Source organism: Pinus tabuliformis, chromosome 1_1, assembly GCF_031772625.1.
Source record: "Pinus tabuliformis cultivar Carrire ecotype Pingquan chromosome 1_1, CPIR1, whole genome shotgun sequence".
In the NCBI taxonomy this organism is placed as follows: domain Eukaryota; kingdom Viridiplantae; phylum Streptophyta; class Pinopsida; order Pinales; family Pinaceae; genus Pinus; species Pinus tabuliformis.
In genome coordinates, this window is record NC_142297.1 from 532,971,323 (window position 1) to 532,989,118 (window position 17,796).

At 37.8% G+C, this 17,796-nt stretch overlaps 1 protein-coding gene across 1 annotated transcript in view; it reads left to right on the forward strand.

Annotated features, from left to right (window-relative positions):
- Positions 1 to 17,796, forward strand: part of LOC149214137 (uncharacterized) — a 372,058-nt gene that overhangs the window by 296,811 nt on the left and 57,451 nt on the right. The window contains exon 11 of the mRNA XM_089389307.1: positions 6,664 to 6,901. Coding sequence (XP_089245433.1) covers positions 6,664 to 6,901 — 238 coding nt within the window. The remainder of the gene's footprint in view (positions 1 to 6,663; positions 6,902 to 17,796) is intronic.

Below are 17,796 nucleotides of genomic sequence, written 5' to 3' on the forward strand. Positions count from 1 at the left end.
CCTTAGTACCTTATGATGGATGGTATCTGATTTAGGGCCCAGATGAGGATGGTCTCATCTTCAGAGATTTGGGAGGGCTAGTAGCACCGAGAAAGCCCTCAATGTTGGATTAGAGATCAACATTATGAGCAGTTGGAGATCCATGAAGACCATTTTGTGGTTCCCCAGCTAGATTTTGGAACCACAAAGAGCCTTAGAGGTGAATTTGAGGGCCAACCCTCAAATCTTGATTTTTACGTGCTACTACAACACATTGTACACCTCATGGCAATTGGAGATGCCACTTGGAGCTTATTTCATGCATGACGTCAGCCCTAAAAGGCTATTGACTCACATGTGTGGGCCTTTTTTGCACTTTTGATAAAAAACTAGTGGGTTGGCTTGTAACCCAAGGGTTTCTTGTGATTTAACTTGTTTGTAGCGACTTTTAGGCTAATATTATGATCCATCCTCATATAAATAGAAGAGATGAATTTTCATTTCAATCATCATCACTTGGACTAATTCGGCCTCTCTTGGAGAATTTTGGCCTTCTTGTACCTTTGGAGAGTTGTGACCTATGGAGCATTTTGTTTATTGGAGAAGTTTCCTTGGATCAATGAAAGGATTATTCATCCATGTTAACTTGTAAGTGAGCCATGTTACTGATAAAATTGTGTTTTTATGTCTAATGTATGGAATGTATTAGTAATCTTGCAGTTTTCTATCATGTCTTAATTTGTTGAAAATCAATTTCATAGAAACTAGATGTCATTATCGCATGCATTTCTCATGAATAATATGTGAATGGTAATCCCCTTGGTGAATTTTTGAATTAGCTCTCGCAAGTGTATATGAACCCTCACAAAAATAATAATTAAGGTTTTGGTGTTAGGGCATCAAAATATGTTTACTCCTTTGCAAGATTTGGCTGATCTATCAATCCCATAGACTCCATCCATCCAAGGACTAGGAATTAGCCTTGTCTTATAGGTGATCAACCTTTACCTTACCCACATCTTGAATTTGACACCTTTTGTGTCTCTAATTTTGGCCCTCTCAAGGTTAAGTGGCCACATTTAGGGCTTAGTGCGAAATTGCCTATGAGAGATATTTTTGGCATTGGAAGGATTGAACATCAAAAGTAGAAGTGGTTGCCTCAAAATCATTACTCTTAGTGGCTAATCTTTCCATTTTTTTCCATAATTTCTCTTTCCCTAGCTATTTTGCGCTAGGAGAAATCCTAGTTTTGTTAAGCTTCAATTTAAGGGCTTATTGAAGGTTTCATGTGCCATTGTCTTGTTAGAATACATTGGCAGAAGCCTTTTCTTGATATGTTGACCTTAAGCGATTCCTTTTTACATGCTATCACTCAAGCCCTAGGTCTAGTGTGCCTTATTTCGGTCTCTGTAAGGGTGCAAATTTCCTCATTTCCATTGTTTGAGCCCTGTACCTAAAGTCTAGCCATCCTTTGGAGGCCTATTCTGTCATCTTAAACTGCTAAGCATAGAACATCTCTTGTAGGTGACCTAGATATTGGGCTTCCTCCCATTTGTGAAAATCTATAAAGGACAAGGGGTGGTGGCTGTGGTGACAATGGGGACTACTTTATTGTTGTCACTTGGTCTAGTGCTTGCTTTTTATGGTGCCCCTTTCCATGGCCTACTAGATTTTGCTGCAACAAGGTCAACATCAACCTTTATTACATGTGACAACTCCTAGTAAAAGAAGCATTTCCTATGACATTAAGTTAAGAACAAATAATATGATGGATGTGGTGTTAAAGAAAGGGAAGCTTTACAAGTTGACCTTTGTAGCCACATAGGGTGTCTGTAGCTTTTAAGAGATCGGATTTAGGACATTTATCCACATGAATGTCTTTAGAGAGAGGATGCACTTAGCATTGAGTTACCACCCTTTGAGTCTCTTTTTCTTATCACCCCTTTCTTGCTTCTTTATCTATTTGCTTTGTTGTGGTATTGCAGGAACTGCCCCCATTGTTCCAGAAGTCGGAATTGCCCATCTTACTGATCTGCCTTCAAAGCTTACATGGAACTGCGTCCCAAAAATTTGGAACCACAGATCCTCAAATTTAGTATGGTTCCTGCCACATTCCTTGCCACAGTTCCTCAAATTTAGCCCAAATTTGAAGTTCAAATTACCAAATTAGCAAGTACAAGCTAATAATTGTAAAATTTAAACATTGAAAGCCATGACATTGAAATCTGAAATTTGAAATAGGATAAAATGAAGGTTGTTTCCCTAAGCCTTATAAATGATGAGAACAAACAAGCTACTAATTGCAAGACACCTCCAAAATGCTGAAACAATGAACTTCTCCACTAGTTTAGTGACATATGTGAAAATTCCTACTATTAAACGAACCCCTACTACAACAAATCTGAATCTACTTCACCTACTTCATTTTAATATACATTATCAAGTTATTCTCTGAATACTGAAGCAAATTAATTCTACAACCTACTCTACTTAAATTTGATTTGCATGAAACAAGGAAATTGAGAAAAGAACAAGATACATAGGACAAAGTTATTTTTGGACAAAATAGTCCCCGGAAAAACCCAATGCGGGAAAACCAGTGCAGCAACTCTGACGGTGTATTATTATTAAGCAATAGTTATGAATACAAATGTTGGATGCCCTCCCAGCAATCCAGTGAAAGAGAAATACAATGGCGAAAAATCTTAGTGAGTTTTACCTCACTTCACTCAGTAGATTCCAGCTGATTCGGCAACAAAACTGGCTAACCCTGACTATTTCTGTGTTGGTCCTGCGTTAGCCTTACAGGCTCTATGTCAGCTCTTTTGCCCACTACGTCAGGTTTCCCGGTTGTTCCGATAGTTCCTAGCAGTTCTGCCTTCCTGCATGGAAGGTAGCTTTCTCCTCTGGGCTGGCCCTTTTGGCTTTGCGTCAAGTCTACGTGGGCCCAGACTGGCCTAACGTCAGTGTTCCTAGCTATTGCGCTGCCTCCACAAACTTCTCTTTGCCTCTCTGTCTGTATTCCCGAACTATCCCTGCCACTCAACTGCAAGATCTCCGCAATTGATTTTCCTCTTGAGAACTTCGTACCACAGAAAGTCGATTTCCTCAATCTTTGTTAGTGTTCCACGGGGACGTTTCCTCCAGGGTCAGGTCTGCGCACCCCTCGCACCCCACGCACCTGGGATGGGGGGACGTCTGGGGAAACGTTTCCCCACATCCCCCTTTGGGGGAGATGCAGGGAGACGCAGGGGGGGACGTTTCCCCAGTGTGGGGGACGCGATTCCCCACTCAAAATGGGCTATGCGTCCCCCGTTAAATTTGCTTGTAAACAATGATTTATGATAGGGAAAAGGTAGTATTTGATCATATTTCCCTACTAATGCTATGCTATTCATGGTAATGTTAAATTCTTAAATTAAAAGTGACATTCTCCTTTATCTTTCATCTTCATCCTTCCTTTTACTTAAATTTTTAACATTACCATGAAATGACTCAGGATGTTTGAGAGTGGTTCTCACCTCGTTGGATTTCATATGGAGAAAGTAGAATTTTAGATCTCACTCAAAATCTAGCAGACTTAACAGTTTTTCAGGAATTCAGGATTCGATGGAGTGCAATGTCTCCATTGAATTTTGTCATGTACAAGGGTATGGAATTGTTATTTAATCAAGAGCACCAAGCCCTCTGTGTACTTTAGAGTGACTTTTAGACTCATCACTCCATTGTTTTTGAGTTTTAATTATATCAATTTATTATTCCAGTCTTTAGATCAATTTTTCAGGAATTCAGGATTCGATGGAGTGCAATGTTTCCATTGCATTTTGTCATGTACAAGGGTATGGAATTAGTATTTAATCAAGAGCACCAAGCCCTCTGTGTACTTTAGAGTGACTTTTAGACTCATCACTCCATTGTTTTTGAGTTTTAGTTATATCAATTTACTATTCCATTCTTTAGATTTCAGTATCTATTATAGTCTATTTTGCTTAGTACTAATTAGATTCTAGAATGATAAATGATGAATTATAATTTGAAATCAATTTAGAATGATGAATGATGAATGATGAATTTAATTTTTAAATCAATGTATATTCGAGAATGGTGAATAATGAATATTGAATATGGATTAGAGTATTTCATTATTGAATCTCATGGTTTATGGATGAATCATGTATGTATTAGTAAGGATGATGAGTATGGATCAATGTATTTCATTATTTAATTCAATTATGTATGTATCATTCTATTTATGCATTTATTATTGAATATGAATTTGAAATATATATATATATATATATATTTAAAAGGAAAAAAAATTATATACCCCGACGTCCCCCCGTCCCCCCTAAATTTCCCTAAAATTTGAGGGTACTCCCACACGACCCCCTTGTGCGTCTCCCCGTCCCGGAGACTTGGTGGAACATTGATCTCTGTGTGTTTAATTGAACCCCAAGCCTCCTTCTTATACATTTCTCGTTGAGACTTCAACGATCGATATTAAGTCTCTAATCAACGGCTAAGGTTAAAACTTGACTTGATCCGCCTTGTAGATCATTCTCAATTTCTCACCCATATTTTGAGTAATACCCATTAATATTTTAATTTCCCTAAGTTTAGACTTAGGAACCCCATTAAAAGTATTAATTATTTTAATAAAATACATTCCAGGTGGAATTTTACCAAATGGTTTCTGGGTTCTTTAGAACTCATGTGCATTAGCCTCTCCACCAATTTTGAAGGTTAGAGCACTTCCGATGCTACCAATAACTAACAAAATAGTATTCTACAGTTGCACACAGTTAAGCTCTGCAGCAGTTTCAGCTCCTCCAAATGGAAAATACAGGCCAAGTAAGGTTGAAAACAAAAGCTCCACAAAATGTCAGAGCAGCACTCGAGAAATTTTATTTGTCACAGCAGTACCCAGAAAGGTCCAATGCCGACTATCCATACTCCAGCAGTGCCCAATGTCCACTATCCACTGACCCCCAGCACCCAACAAGGTCATTTACTTTGCTATTCATTGTCCAGCGGCACCTGGCAAGGTTGAAAAGACTCTCTCAGCATCACATAGTTTCTCAGTTTTTATATGAGTTAACTTATTCCAAGTTTTTATGGTAGGGAAGTGAAATAAAGGAAAATAGGCATAAGTTTATAATATATAGATGTTGCTTTAATATACTATAGATGCCATTTTTTTCTTGATTTATGTACAAGTATGCATGTTTTCATCTATTTGGCAACTAATTTTGCATTCATGATAAATGAGAGAGAGAGAGAGAGACTTATTGCTGAAGATTTTTGGAAAATGACACTCCTGACTCTTTGCTTCTCAAAAATGCTTCTGCTTTGTGCAACATTGGGGTTTGTCCCTTTCTTTAGATATGTATTGTTAAGAACAGGACTTGGGGCATTGGACTTTTTGCAAGGCAGCATGGCTTAAGCTTTACTGTTTGGATTTTTTCTTTGGTTGCACCCTTGCGTCAACCTCAAGCTTATAGCTCTTATGATTAGGCTTTCCTGCATGGGACTCTTTTGTTTGGACCATGTTGTAAGATATCACAAGCCAACCACGAGTAGGTGTTTGGTAAATGTGTATGAGAGTGAAGGAAAAATGGCAAGAAGTGAAAGTTTGAAAGATGGCTGGGGAGAATAGCTGTTCTGCACACACCTAGGTCTCTAGTAGTACAACTCAACCCAAGAGTGACCGCCCTTATCTTAAGGAAAAGTATGACCCACCATTGTATAGCAAGGAAAAAGATAACAATTCAGGGTGTTATGATCCATTATCATACTACAGCAATGTTCATCATGGTCACGACTCATGACCAATAAATGAAACAATATCCCCAAACATGAGCAAGAATGAAAGATATGACTGTTTCCAGTACATCAAGCATCATCATCATAATCATCATAGACATTGAAGCGCTGACATCATGTAGAGTGTCATCCTTATGCCAAAACCAACAGAACCATGCTAGCATCATAATGAAATTGTCAAGGGTGGGCATATCCACCATGCAAGGTAGACCATCATGGTGCAAGATCTCAGATAGATATGCTCTGACAGGCCAATCTGAAGTGCTCACAATCAAGTGTGGACTGGAACATCATGCCACTGGAAGAATGGTGCCTGTGGTGAAGTCTCTGTCAAACTGATCAAAATCAAATCGTTACCCCTCATACAGAATGAGGGGTAAACAATAGGAATGCTGCAGATAGCTAAATATATGTGGGAACCAAACCTGCATTACCTTGCTGACAATTGCTCATCTTTTGCATTGTTTGCATCTTATTAAAAGTTGCTTACTAAACAATCATATTTTCCTTCTTACGGACACATTTTTATTAAGGTATGCTTACAAGTTGCTTTTATAATATTAACACTCACGATACATCAGAGAAGTTTGTAATTTAAATCTATTAGTTGAACCACTTCTTTGGCTTTCAGCGACTCTATGACACAGAACCTTTTCATTGCCTCCTTTCTGCAAAAGGTTAAGTGTAATGTTAAGGAGCTTTTAGCAGATTGTATCCATTTTTATAGATTCAAAACATAAAAAGAATTTATATTTTAACATTTAGTTAGCTATTCTTTGTTCGTGATTGCATTTATTGTCTTGTGTATATGAAATGAAGGTTTCATTAATCAACATTGTAATCTTTCTCAAATTTGTGCAGATGTTCAATGAGCAAAACTATGACATGGCTATTGTCTGCTTTGAGAGGGCGAGGGATTCAAATATGGCCAAATGGGCAAAAGCTGCAAGTCTCCGACAATCTGGTCAGAGACTTCTTGAGTTCAATCCTGAATCAGCAAAAAATTTGTTGAAAGAAGCAGCAGAAATTTTCTCGTCTATCGGGAAGTCAGAGTCAGCTGCCAACTGCTATATTGTATTAGGAGACTACAAGAAAGCCGGTAAATATATCTTTTCTAATGTATAAGTTTCAAAGCTATGTATTCTTTAGGTTTTGTCTTAATCAGTTTATTTTCATATCAGCCATTATATAATATTATTCCATCATTTTATCGGTTACTAAACCATGATTATGAGAGTGCAAAAACTGAATAAAATGAAAGGGAGTGAACCGTACATATATTGGATCTTGGATCATGTTAACAGTAAGACACCATGTTGGATATATCAGTTTTTTTTATGAGCTGTGGCATGGAGGTGTCCTATTCTTTAATGTTAAGCAAGATGCCTTCTTATAATTCAAAATATGCTACAAACATTAACACCCTCGAGCTACAAACATCAACACTCCCTCTTAGAGAGGGAGGTACTTCTACTACCTGGAATTGGCTCCGATCTTGGAGTTGCATCCACTGCCATGACTGTTCCCTCTGAATCAGAAGCTTTCCTAGTCTCTTGGTTTGGAATCATCCTCAAAAACCTACTCCCTTTAAACTTGTCTTAGAAGCCTCTTGTTGCTGAATATTCCTCTTCACTATGGCTTTTCTACAAACCTTTTGGTTTGCTTCCATATCTAGATTGTAGCCCTGTGCTATGTCCTATTAGCACTATTTCTGGTTTATAGATCTGCGAAGATATTCCTTGTAGGTTTGTCTCTGTTCTTTGAGACACTCTGGAAATCTGTTGTCAAACCCTGAACCAATATGGTCTCATTCTCTCCCTTTGAGGGCAGACCATTATCAATCATATTGTAAAATTTCACAAACTCATATACTCTGTACAACCCCTATTGGTTGTTACTAGCTTTGTTTGCCACTTTCGACTTGTGTTTGTTATGGTAAGATCCTTTGCACAATGACTCTGCATCATGTTTGATAACTCCAACCCCTAGTGGGCATCCACTGCTATACCTTACACATCATGCTCTTATCCCTTGAGCCCCGAGCAATTAATTAAAGAAAAATCATAAAAGGGAAAAGGCATATAATGAAGGGTGGAAAAATCAAGGCCGGAGCACTTCATTCACTACAATTGCTTACTCCTATACATTATATACCCAAGTGTGGGCTTCCCCTTCTATTAGCCTACCCTTGTACCCCAGCATGTAGCTCAGGGCCGACCCTTTCATTTCCTACTCTATTCATTTTTTTATCACATACCACTACCCTTTAAAGGATGTACCTTGGACATAATATCCCCTTTAAAGGTACCAACCACCTAATAGGATACTTGGTTAGCTCCATTTGGAGCTTGGAGAAATTAGCACATTCCAAAGCCCACTATAGAAGGGCACGCCATTATAAAGTGCCCACTTGTTGTTTGTTGATTTCTGGTAGCATCGGATGTGCTCTAAGTCTGAAATCTTTTTGGGAAATTCCACCTGGAAACAATGTTATTAGAATAATTAATTATTTTTAATGGATCCCTAAGTCTAAACATAGTAAATTAAAATAATTAATGGGTATTAACTAAACTGTGGGTGAAACTTCTAGAAGAAGACAAAGATCAAGTCAATATGATCCTAGCCATTGATTATGATCTAATTTGGGTCGTTGATTAATGAGTGAGAGGATTATAAGAGGAGGCTTGATGGGCACTTGGAGAACACATCGAGTGAAGATTCGAAGATCAAATTTATGAAGCAGAGAAGCTGCTGGAGAGAAATTTGAAGTGATCTTTTGCAGTGAGGGACAGGGATAATATCCGGTTGGGAGTTTTCTTGGGCCGGAGAGTACAAGGCAGAGAGGGAAGAACGATGACTAGAGAGGTTGACGTTGGCCCATGTAGAGCTGACGTATTGGCAGCGCAAACTCTGAGAGGGAGATCAAATTCCTGCTGAGGAATTGAGTTTCAGAAGCTGGGAGCCTGGGTGTTAGACCGGGAGGTTGAAAGTTGAAGTTTCCAGCGAACAGAGGGTTAGAAGGAGGAGCAACGCACTGTTAGTTTTTGGTAGCATCAGAAGTGCTCTAGCCTTGAAAATTGGTGGATAGGCTAAGACACATGAGTTCTAAAGAACCTAGAAACCGTTTGGTGAAATTCCACCCGGATTGTATTTTATTAAAATAATTAATATTTTTAATGGTGTCCCTATTAATCAAAATATGGGTGAGAATGATCTAGAAGGCAGATCAAGTCATGTTTTAATCTTAGCCGTTGATCGAAGATTTAATCTCGACCGTTGAAGACTCAATAGGAAAAGTATAAAATGGAGGCTTGGGTTTCATTTGGAAACACACATGGAGGGAACAAATTGATCAAGAATTCGATTCCTAGGGTAGGGTTTGCTAAGGATTTTGAATTAAGTGATCACTTTGCCGCAGAGGGGCAGTGAGAATCTGAGAGAAGTACTTTTCGGAGAATACAGACAGAGAGGCGAAGAGATCCAGCAGAGAGGCAACGCAATAGCCAGGAGAGTTGACGTTGGGCCAGTCTGGGCCCTCGCAACATTGACGCAGAGCAGAAAAGTTGCCCATCACGTAGAAGCCGGAACAACTGGGAAAGCTGATGTAGAAGGCAGAAGAGGTGACGCATAGCCTACACAGGGCCAGCGCAAAAATAGCCGAGGTTAGCCAGTCTTGTGTTAGATCAATTGGAATTCTGTCGGGTGAAGTGAGGTAAGACTCACTTAGATTTTCTGCCAAAATTTTTATCATTGAAGGATTGCTAGATGTGCATCCTAGATTTGTATTTAGATATTTCTCCTGCATAATAATAAAACCCTCTGAGTTGCTGCATCGGTTTTCTTGCATTTGAGTTTTTCAAGGGACTATTGTGTCCAAAAATAAGTGTGTCCTATGTATCTTGTTTTTTGCTCTGTTTTTTGTTTCATGAGATCAAATATTTAATTAGTGTAGGCTGCAGAGGTAATTTGCTTCAGTATTCAAAAGAATAACTTGATGAATGTAATTTAAAAATAAAGTAGGTAAAGCAGATTCAGATTTCCTGCAATAGGGGTTCCTTGAGGATTAGGAATTTTCACATGCAGTCCCCAATAGAGGTGATGTAGACACTGTGTTGGGTTGACGCAGTTCTGCGAAGAGGCTGACGCAGAAGGGACGCAGAGGGTCGTTTCTTGCCGGATCAGAGCCGGATCTTCCAGTAACAGGCTGAGATCATCTCAGTATTAATTTTGTCTAGGTTTTCTCTGTATCGGATAGCTAGTTGGGCATCCAACGAATTGTACTCAAAATTACTACTACTTAATAATAAAACCCTTAGCTGTTGCATTGGTTTTCCCACACTACGTTTTTCTGGGGACATTTGTCCAAAAATAATTGTTTTGACGTGTGTGATGTTTATTTCTATCCTGTTCTGTATTTATTTTCCACTGTATTTATTTGTGCAGGCTGCAGTGTATGTATTTCAATATTTTCCATAGAACACTGTGTTGTCGCGTGGATTGACACGACAACGCTCAGACCGGGGGCTGTCACTCAGATCCCCGATCCCTCTGTTTAAGCCTGTCTCCCGCGGCTAAGGGGGGTAGTCCCTGTGAGATGATGAGACCAACTGTCGACCAGTTGGTTGGGAGACACGAGATACGATATAAAAAGCACTAAAATGATTTGATTAATTGAGCAGACCAGTGCCTTAGGAGATTAATGTAGAAACGATTACTTGTTAAATGATATAGGAACATGGACCATGGACAGCAACCATCTATCATCAGCTAAATCAAATGACCAAAACGATATCCAGCGATTAAAAAAAAAACTTCGAAAAGATGAATGTGCTAAAATGAAACCAAAAAAAAAACCCTAAACCCTAATAAAAAACTGCATAAAGCAAAAATTAAAACCCTAGATCAGCTAATTAATTTACAGATTTGACCCCTTAACAGCCAGATTCAGCAATAAGCACGGAAAACATTTTAAAGAACAGAAATTTCAGATCGTCACTGTGAAGAACTTCAGAAAATCTCTCATGCAAACTTAGAAAAATAAACCGAATGATAGGCCCAGTATCAAGTCCAACTGGGCTCAGCAAAAAAAATGCTTGCGGGAGTTGGCTGGTTCAGCCGAGAACTTCCCCGAACGCCCACAAATTTCCTTCAGAAAATGTTTTCTGCACAGCTCAAAACAACCGTCAACAAAGAGGGCAAAAATGCTGCTAGATCTCAAACAGTAATGGAGATACCTGCCATTACTTCAGAAACCCTAACAGCACCCAAACCCCAGCAAGTGAACAAGATACCTGTGCTCACAATACTCTACAAGAAGCTAATATTAATGGCTGAAAATAACATATGCAAAAAATGAAATGATCTCACAGCATTCCAAGAGAGTAACACCAGCAAGATATGGACCCCAAAGTCTTCCTTTATTAACCAGAAACAGATTTACAAGAGAGCTTCTTCAGTATCTGACTCACAGAGCGAATGAATCTGAAATGACCACCTAAGACCCTATATAAAGGAAATGATCCCAACGGCTAGTTCGAATGATCCATGTAGAAATGATCTCGACCGTTGATGAAGATCAAGACATCTCTTGATCTCATCCGTCGATTTATTCAATTAATTTTTTATTATTAAATTTTTTAAATTTCTTATTATTTATTATTTTTTAAATTTTTAAATTTTAAATTTTTTTTTATTATTTTTTTATTTATTTCATTTTTTTAAATTTTTAAATTTTTAAATTTTTTTATTATTTATTATTTTTTTATTATTTTTTAAATTTTTAAATTTTTTAATTTTTTTTTATTATTTTTTTTTTTATTTCATTTTTTAAATTTTTAAATTTTTTATTTATTTTATTATTTTATTTCATTTTTTAAATGGATCATCGAACTAAACCTTTGGAAACATCACCCAGGACCTAGGACTTAGGACTCACGAGGGGATTTAAAACTTTTTTCGACCCTCAAGACACATTACATCATGACTTTTACAACTTACATCTCAAGGGGACAAGCCCACTTAACACAGACCCTCATAAATCACCCAGTTCTGCGACACAACTATAATCTAGCATATTAACACACTAGGATTCCCCTAAAGTTCTAATGACAAAATCCATCCCGGCTTTGGGGTCAGGTTTGAAGGAAAACTCTGCCGATCCATGGATCGGTGAGACGAAAAACCTTCCGGGACATAGATTATCATAGAAAGTTAGGTCCACCTAGGCAATTTTACATACATGACTCTGATCTGCTTAGATTATTTACAATTCATACATGCAGACTGGGTTTACAATTGAAATGATCAAGCTGCTGATGACTGTAGGCTGGCACGGACACGTCGTTCAGGTGCTACCCCTTTCTGCCAAGAAAAGAGGGTGTACTGCATGGGAAGTTGACCAGTAGAGGTCAACATCTGGCTCTACTTGGGGACACGTTGCTGCTTGCAGGAATGTGAGAATCCAGAATCTGCATCCATACAACACAAAAATAAGTAGCGTCCATCCAAAATCATCATATACATTAAGCACAATAAAGATACAAGCTCTTCATTTATTAACTATCTAAAGCAGAAACGAAAATGCGGGAAAAACAAGGAGTAGGGTTAGAAATACGATACAAAGGATGCCCTATGGCATCAGATGTGTTCAATATAGTGCATACTGAGCATTTGCCTGCTTTCAGGCAAATCTGTCGGCTGCTTGTCGGATGTGCCATGTCCCATTTTGCATATGGTAGGATTCTTTCCCATCCGAAAATCAAGCTGCTTGCGGCCGTCTGATGCGTCAAATCTTCTTCTCATTTTCTTTCTCTTGCGCTTTTTGTTTCTGGCTGGTTGAATTACTGATGACCTGGTACTTTCTGTTTCAAAGCTATCAGATGAAGTATGTAAGATATGCGTGCTATGTCTTTCTTCATCTTGCATCTGATCTTTATCATTCTTAAGTCTGTCTGGATCGCCCTCAATCAACCATCTTTCAATCGAATCAACAACCTCCCAATAATAAGATGAATCTTGTTGCAGCAAATGAGAAGACTCCTGATCTGTTGATGTTTGCTGGTTTCTCTTATCTTCCAATTGTTGAAACCTTTGAACCTGTATTCTAATGGCATTCATCTGTCTAGAGAATTCATCCCTTATAGCACTGATTTGTATGGCATGGTGCTCTTGCATGTGTTTTATTACTTTATCATTCTTTTCTTTTATGTCCATCAAGCAATGTTGCATGGAATTTATTTCTTCTTCATGATTCGCTTGCATGTCAGCCAACTGATTGTTATGATTGAACGTTATGATAGTCATTTCCTCATCCACAGTTAATAAATTGTTTTGCATAGAGTCAATTTCCCTATCATGATCAGCTTTAATGGTCACCATATTCTCTTCTAAGACTGACATCTTGCTATGCATGTTTCCAATTTCTGTTTCATATTTAGTTTTCATGGCCTCAATTTCTCTAGCATGGTGACTTTGCGTGACCTCAATCTCCCTATTACGTTTTTCCAGGTGGGCGCATAAAGTTTTCACATCATTGACATAATTAGTTTGGTTGATTTCCATATTCCTTACCAGCATCATTAGATTTCGTAAAGTTTGCTTTTGCTCTTGCCTTTCATTGTCATTTGTCCCTGATTTTTCACTATCATGAACTTGATCTGCAATATTTCCGGTGGATGACACATTCTGACATGATGAATCGTCTTGGGATCTTTCAGCTGGACCTCTTATCAAATTACTTTCATTCTGTTGCACAATTTTAGAGGCAGAAGGCAAGCTGTTTGGACTATCATATCTATCTTTAAAAGCATTGAGAATGTCTTGTAAAGAAGTGAAAAAATCATTAGGAAAATTATTAAACCAATTCAAGGCATCACCCTTTAAAGAATGGACAAATAGACGCATCTTGAAATCTTCATGATTAAATTGAGGAAATCTACAATATAAGATCATTACACAAGTAAACCTGTTTAAATGTTGTTCAACAGTGACCGAATCACCACCCGAGAACTTAAATAATTTACCAACGGCCTCTTTCGGAAGATCATGGAGATTATCAGTAAAATGACATGGTTTAAATGAATAATCCATGATGAACAATGAAGGATCAAATGGATGATAGAAAGAGATTTTTGCTCAAGAAAATTAAGAGATGAGAGAAGTGGAGTCGCCACTTGAACAATGAATCTGATTCTAGGATCCAAAAGGTAACCACAAGCAGATATGAGGAAAGCTTCTTGTCTGGGAAAAATGAGAAAGTGGAGTCGCCACCCAAACAAAAAACAGACCGAAGAGATGCTACTGATATGGCGAAAAATAAAGCAATAAAAGATCCAAATGATAACCCAAAAGGTTGAATTTGCCAGCTCAAGTGAGAGATGAGAAAAATGATAAGATGAATGTCGATGAAACACCAAGGACAAAAAAACTCTATCCCCGGCAACGGCGCCAAAAAATGTTGTCATTGCCGGCTCAAACGAATGATAGACAGATGAACGATGAATGATGAAAAGATATTGAAAAACCAAGGACAGAAAAACTCTATCCCCGGCAACGGCGCCAAAAAATGTTGTCGCGCGGATTGACACGACAACGCTCAGACCGGGGGCTGTCACTCAGATCCCCGATCCCTCTGTTTAAGCCTGTCTCCCGCGGCTAAGGGGGGTAGTCCCTGTGAGATGATGAGACCTACTGTAGACCAGTTGGTTGGGAGACACGAGATACGATATAAAAAGCACTAAAATGATTTGATTAATTGAGCAGACCAGTGCCTTAGGAGATTAATGTAGAAACGATTACTTGTTAAATGATATAGGAACATGGACCATGGACAGCAACCATCTATCATCAGCTAAATCACATGACCAAAACGATATCCAGCGATTAAAAAAAAAACTTCGAAAAGATGAATGTGCTAAAATGAAACAAAAAAAAAAACCCTAAACCCTAATAAAAAACTGCATAAAGCAAAAATTAAAACCCTAGATCAGCTAATTAATTTACAGATTTGACCCCTTAACAGCCAGATTCAGCAATAAGCACGGAAAACATTTTAAAGAACAGAAATTTCAGATCGTCACTGTGAAGAACTTCAGAAAATCTCTCATGCAAACTTAGAAAAATAAACCGAATGATAGACCCAGTATCAAGTCCAACTGGGCTCAGCAAAAAAAATGCTTGCGGGAGTTGGCTGGTTCAGCCGAGAACTTCCCGAACGCCTACAAATTTCCTTCAGAAAATGTTTTCTGCACAGCTCAAAACAACCGTCAACAAAGAGGGCAAAAATGCTGCTAGATCTCAAACAGTAATGGAGATACCTGCCATTACTTCAGAAACCCTAACAGCACCCAAACCCCAGCAAGTGAACAAGATACCTGTGCTCACAATACTCTACAAGAAGCTAATATTAATGGCTGAAAATAACATATGCCAAAAATGAAATGATCTCACAGCATTCCAAGAGAGTAACACCAGCAAGATATGGACCCCAAAGTCTTCCTTTATTAACCAGAAACAGATTTACAAGAGAGCTTCTTCAGTATCTGACTCACAGATCGAATGAATCTGAAATGACCACCTAAGACCCTATATAAAGGAAATGATCCCAACGGCTAGTTCGAATGATCCATGTAGAAATGATCTCGACCGTTGATGAAGATCAAGACATCTCTTGATCTCATCCGTCGATTTATTCAATTACTTTTTTTTTATTAAATTTTTAAAATTTCTTATTATTTATTATTTTATTATTATTTTTTAAATTTTTAAATTTTTTTTATTATTTTATTATTTATTTCATTTTTTTAAATTTTTAAATTTTTTGAATTTTTTTATTATTTATTATTTTATTATTATTTTTTAAATTTTTAATTTTTTTTTTTATTATTTTTTATTTATTTCATTTTTTTAAATTTTTAAATTTTTTATTTATTTTATTTCATTTTTTAAATGGATCATCGAACTAAACCTTTGGAAACACCACCCAGGACCTAGGACTTAGGACTCACGAGGGGATTTAAAACATTTTTCGACCCTCAAGACACATTACATCATGACTTTTACAACTTACATCTCAAGGGGACAAGCCCACTTAACATAGACCCTCATAAATCACCCAGTTCTGCGACACAACTATAATCTAGCATATTAACACACTAGGATTCTCCTAAAGTTCTAATGACAAAATCCATCCCGACTTTGGGGTCAGGTTTGAAGGAAAACTCTGCCGATCCATGGATCGGTGAGACGAAAAACCTTCCGGGACATAGATTATCATAGAAAGTTAGGTCCACCTAGGCAATTTTACATACATGACTCTGATCTGCTTAGATTATTTACAATTCATACATGCAGACTGGGTTTACAATTGAAATGATCAAGCTGCTGATGACTGTAGGCTGGCACAGACACGTCGTTCAGGTGCTACCCCTTTCTGCCAAGAAAAGAGGGTGTACTGCATGGGAAGTTGACCAGTAGAGGTCAACACACTGCAAGTAACTTGTTAAAGTAATTTAACAAGTACGAGAAATATCATTAGTTTGCTGCAGTAGCAATCAGATAACCGATTTTTCACATGGTATCAGAGCTGCAGGTGAAACAAGAGAGTAGTGTCGGAAGTGCCCAACATTGAAAGAAGAAGGGAAGTCTGTAGAAATTTTGTTTAAAAATCTAGCTCTATAGATCTGTTGCAGGTTAACTTGATAATCCAATATAACCAAAGCAAAATACTATAACCTACTTCTACTATCAATTTGTGGAAGCTTAAAGATTGAGCAAGATCGAGCTGAACACATATAACCGGAAGAAGAAGAATCAATGCACAATACACATGAAAATACTTCGGGGAAAGCTTCAGCTAAAAACCCCACTATCTATATTATCATACAAGGTGGAAATACATCAGAATTATACAAAGCCTTAGCTCTCACAGCTAGCCAGCTCTCAGTACAATCCTCACAGATGTTCACAGGCAAACTTGGCTTCTCACAAGCCTTCCTCTTTGCCCTCCAAGCTCCTATTTCCTTGCGTTGTTCCTAGTGGATGATTCTCACCTCACCTAGTGGAACACTGCTCTCACACACTGTCAGAACTGCGCAGTACTCAAGGAATGATGCCTTGATTGCATGCATGAGTTTTCTTTATAAGAGAACACATGCCACTGATTGTACACTGTCCTTGTCTTTAATCTCAACTAAGTCTTTCTCAGAATAAACATGCATGAGTTTCTGATGAGAGAATCTTCAGTTATCTGGAGTACACTAGTTGAGTGCATGCATGCATCAACTGACTGATAACTCACAATTAGTTCCTCAAACAGTTTGGAGCTAATTTAACTAGACTTAACTCAGTACACTGAGTTAACTAATTACAACTCAAATATAACAAAATCTTATCTCCTTAATAAAGGGATAACTGTTGCATGACTTCAAAAAGACTCTTAACTTGAATTTATCCAACTAATTAGTCCAAGATGAATTAATTAATTACTTTCAGGCAGTTGGTAAGACTAAAGTCGAATTTTAATTCACAATTTAATTCAAGGACAAATTAAAATTGGAATATTTTGGATTCTATTTTTATCATTTCTTGTTGCTATTTTCAGTACTCCCTCTCAACAAGAGAGGAATTTAACTCGACATCGATTGTGAACCTTTGGAATGTTATGCATGCAACACTTCTTTCTAGTGTTGTTGCTCTAGCAACTCTAGAAACAAAAAAGAAATCCAACCTGAATCAGTATGATGCATCTGTCATCAAAGTCTCTGACTCCTATTGCCTCTATCAACTGAAAACTTTGCGCTTCTGCTAACTCTGCCTTTCTACACTGTTGTCAATCCTTCTCTGCGCTCTTCAGTATTTCACTACTCTAGCCTTTGTCACTTTGATCTTTGACTGCATCAATCTCACTGAATTCTCTCGCTACTATGTACTTTGGGCTCCTTTAGCAAGGTACGATCCATGAGATAAAACCTCTCGATGGACCCTACCCAATTTCAG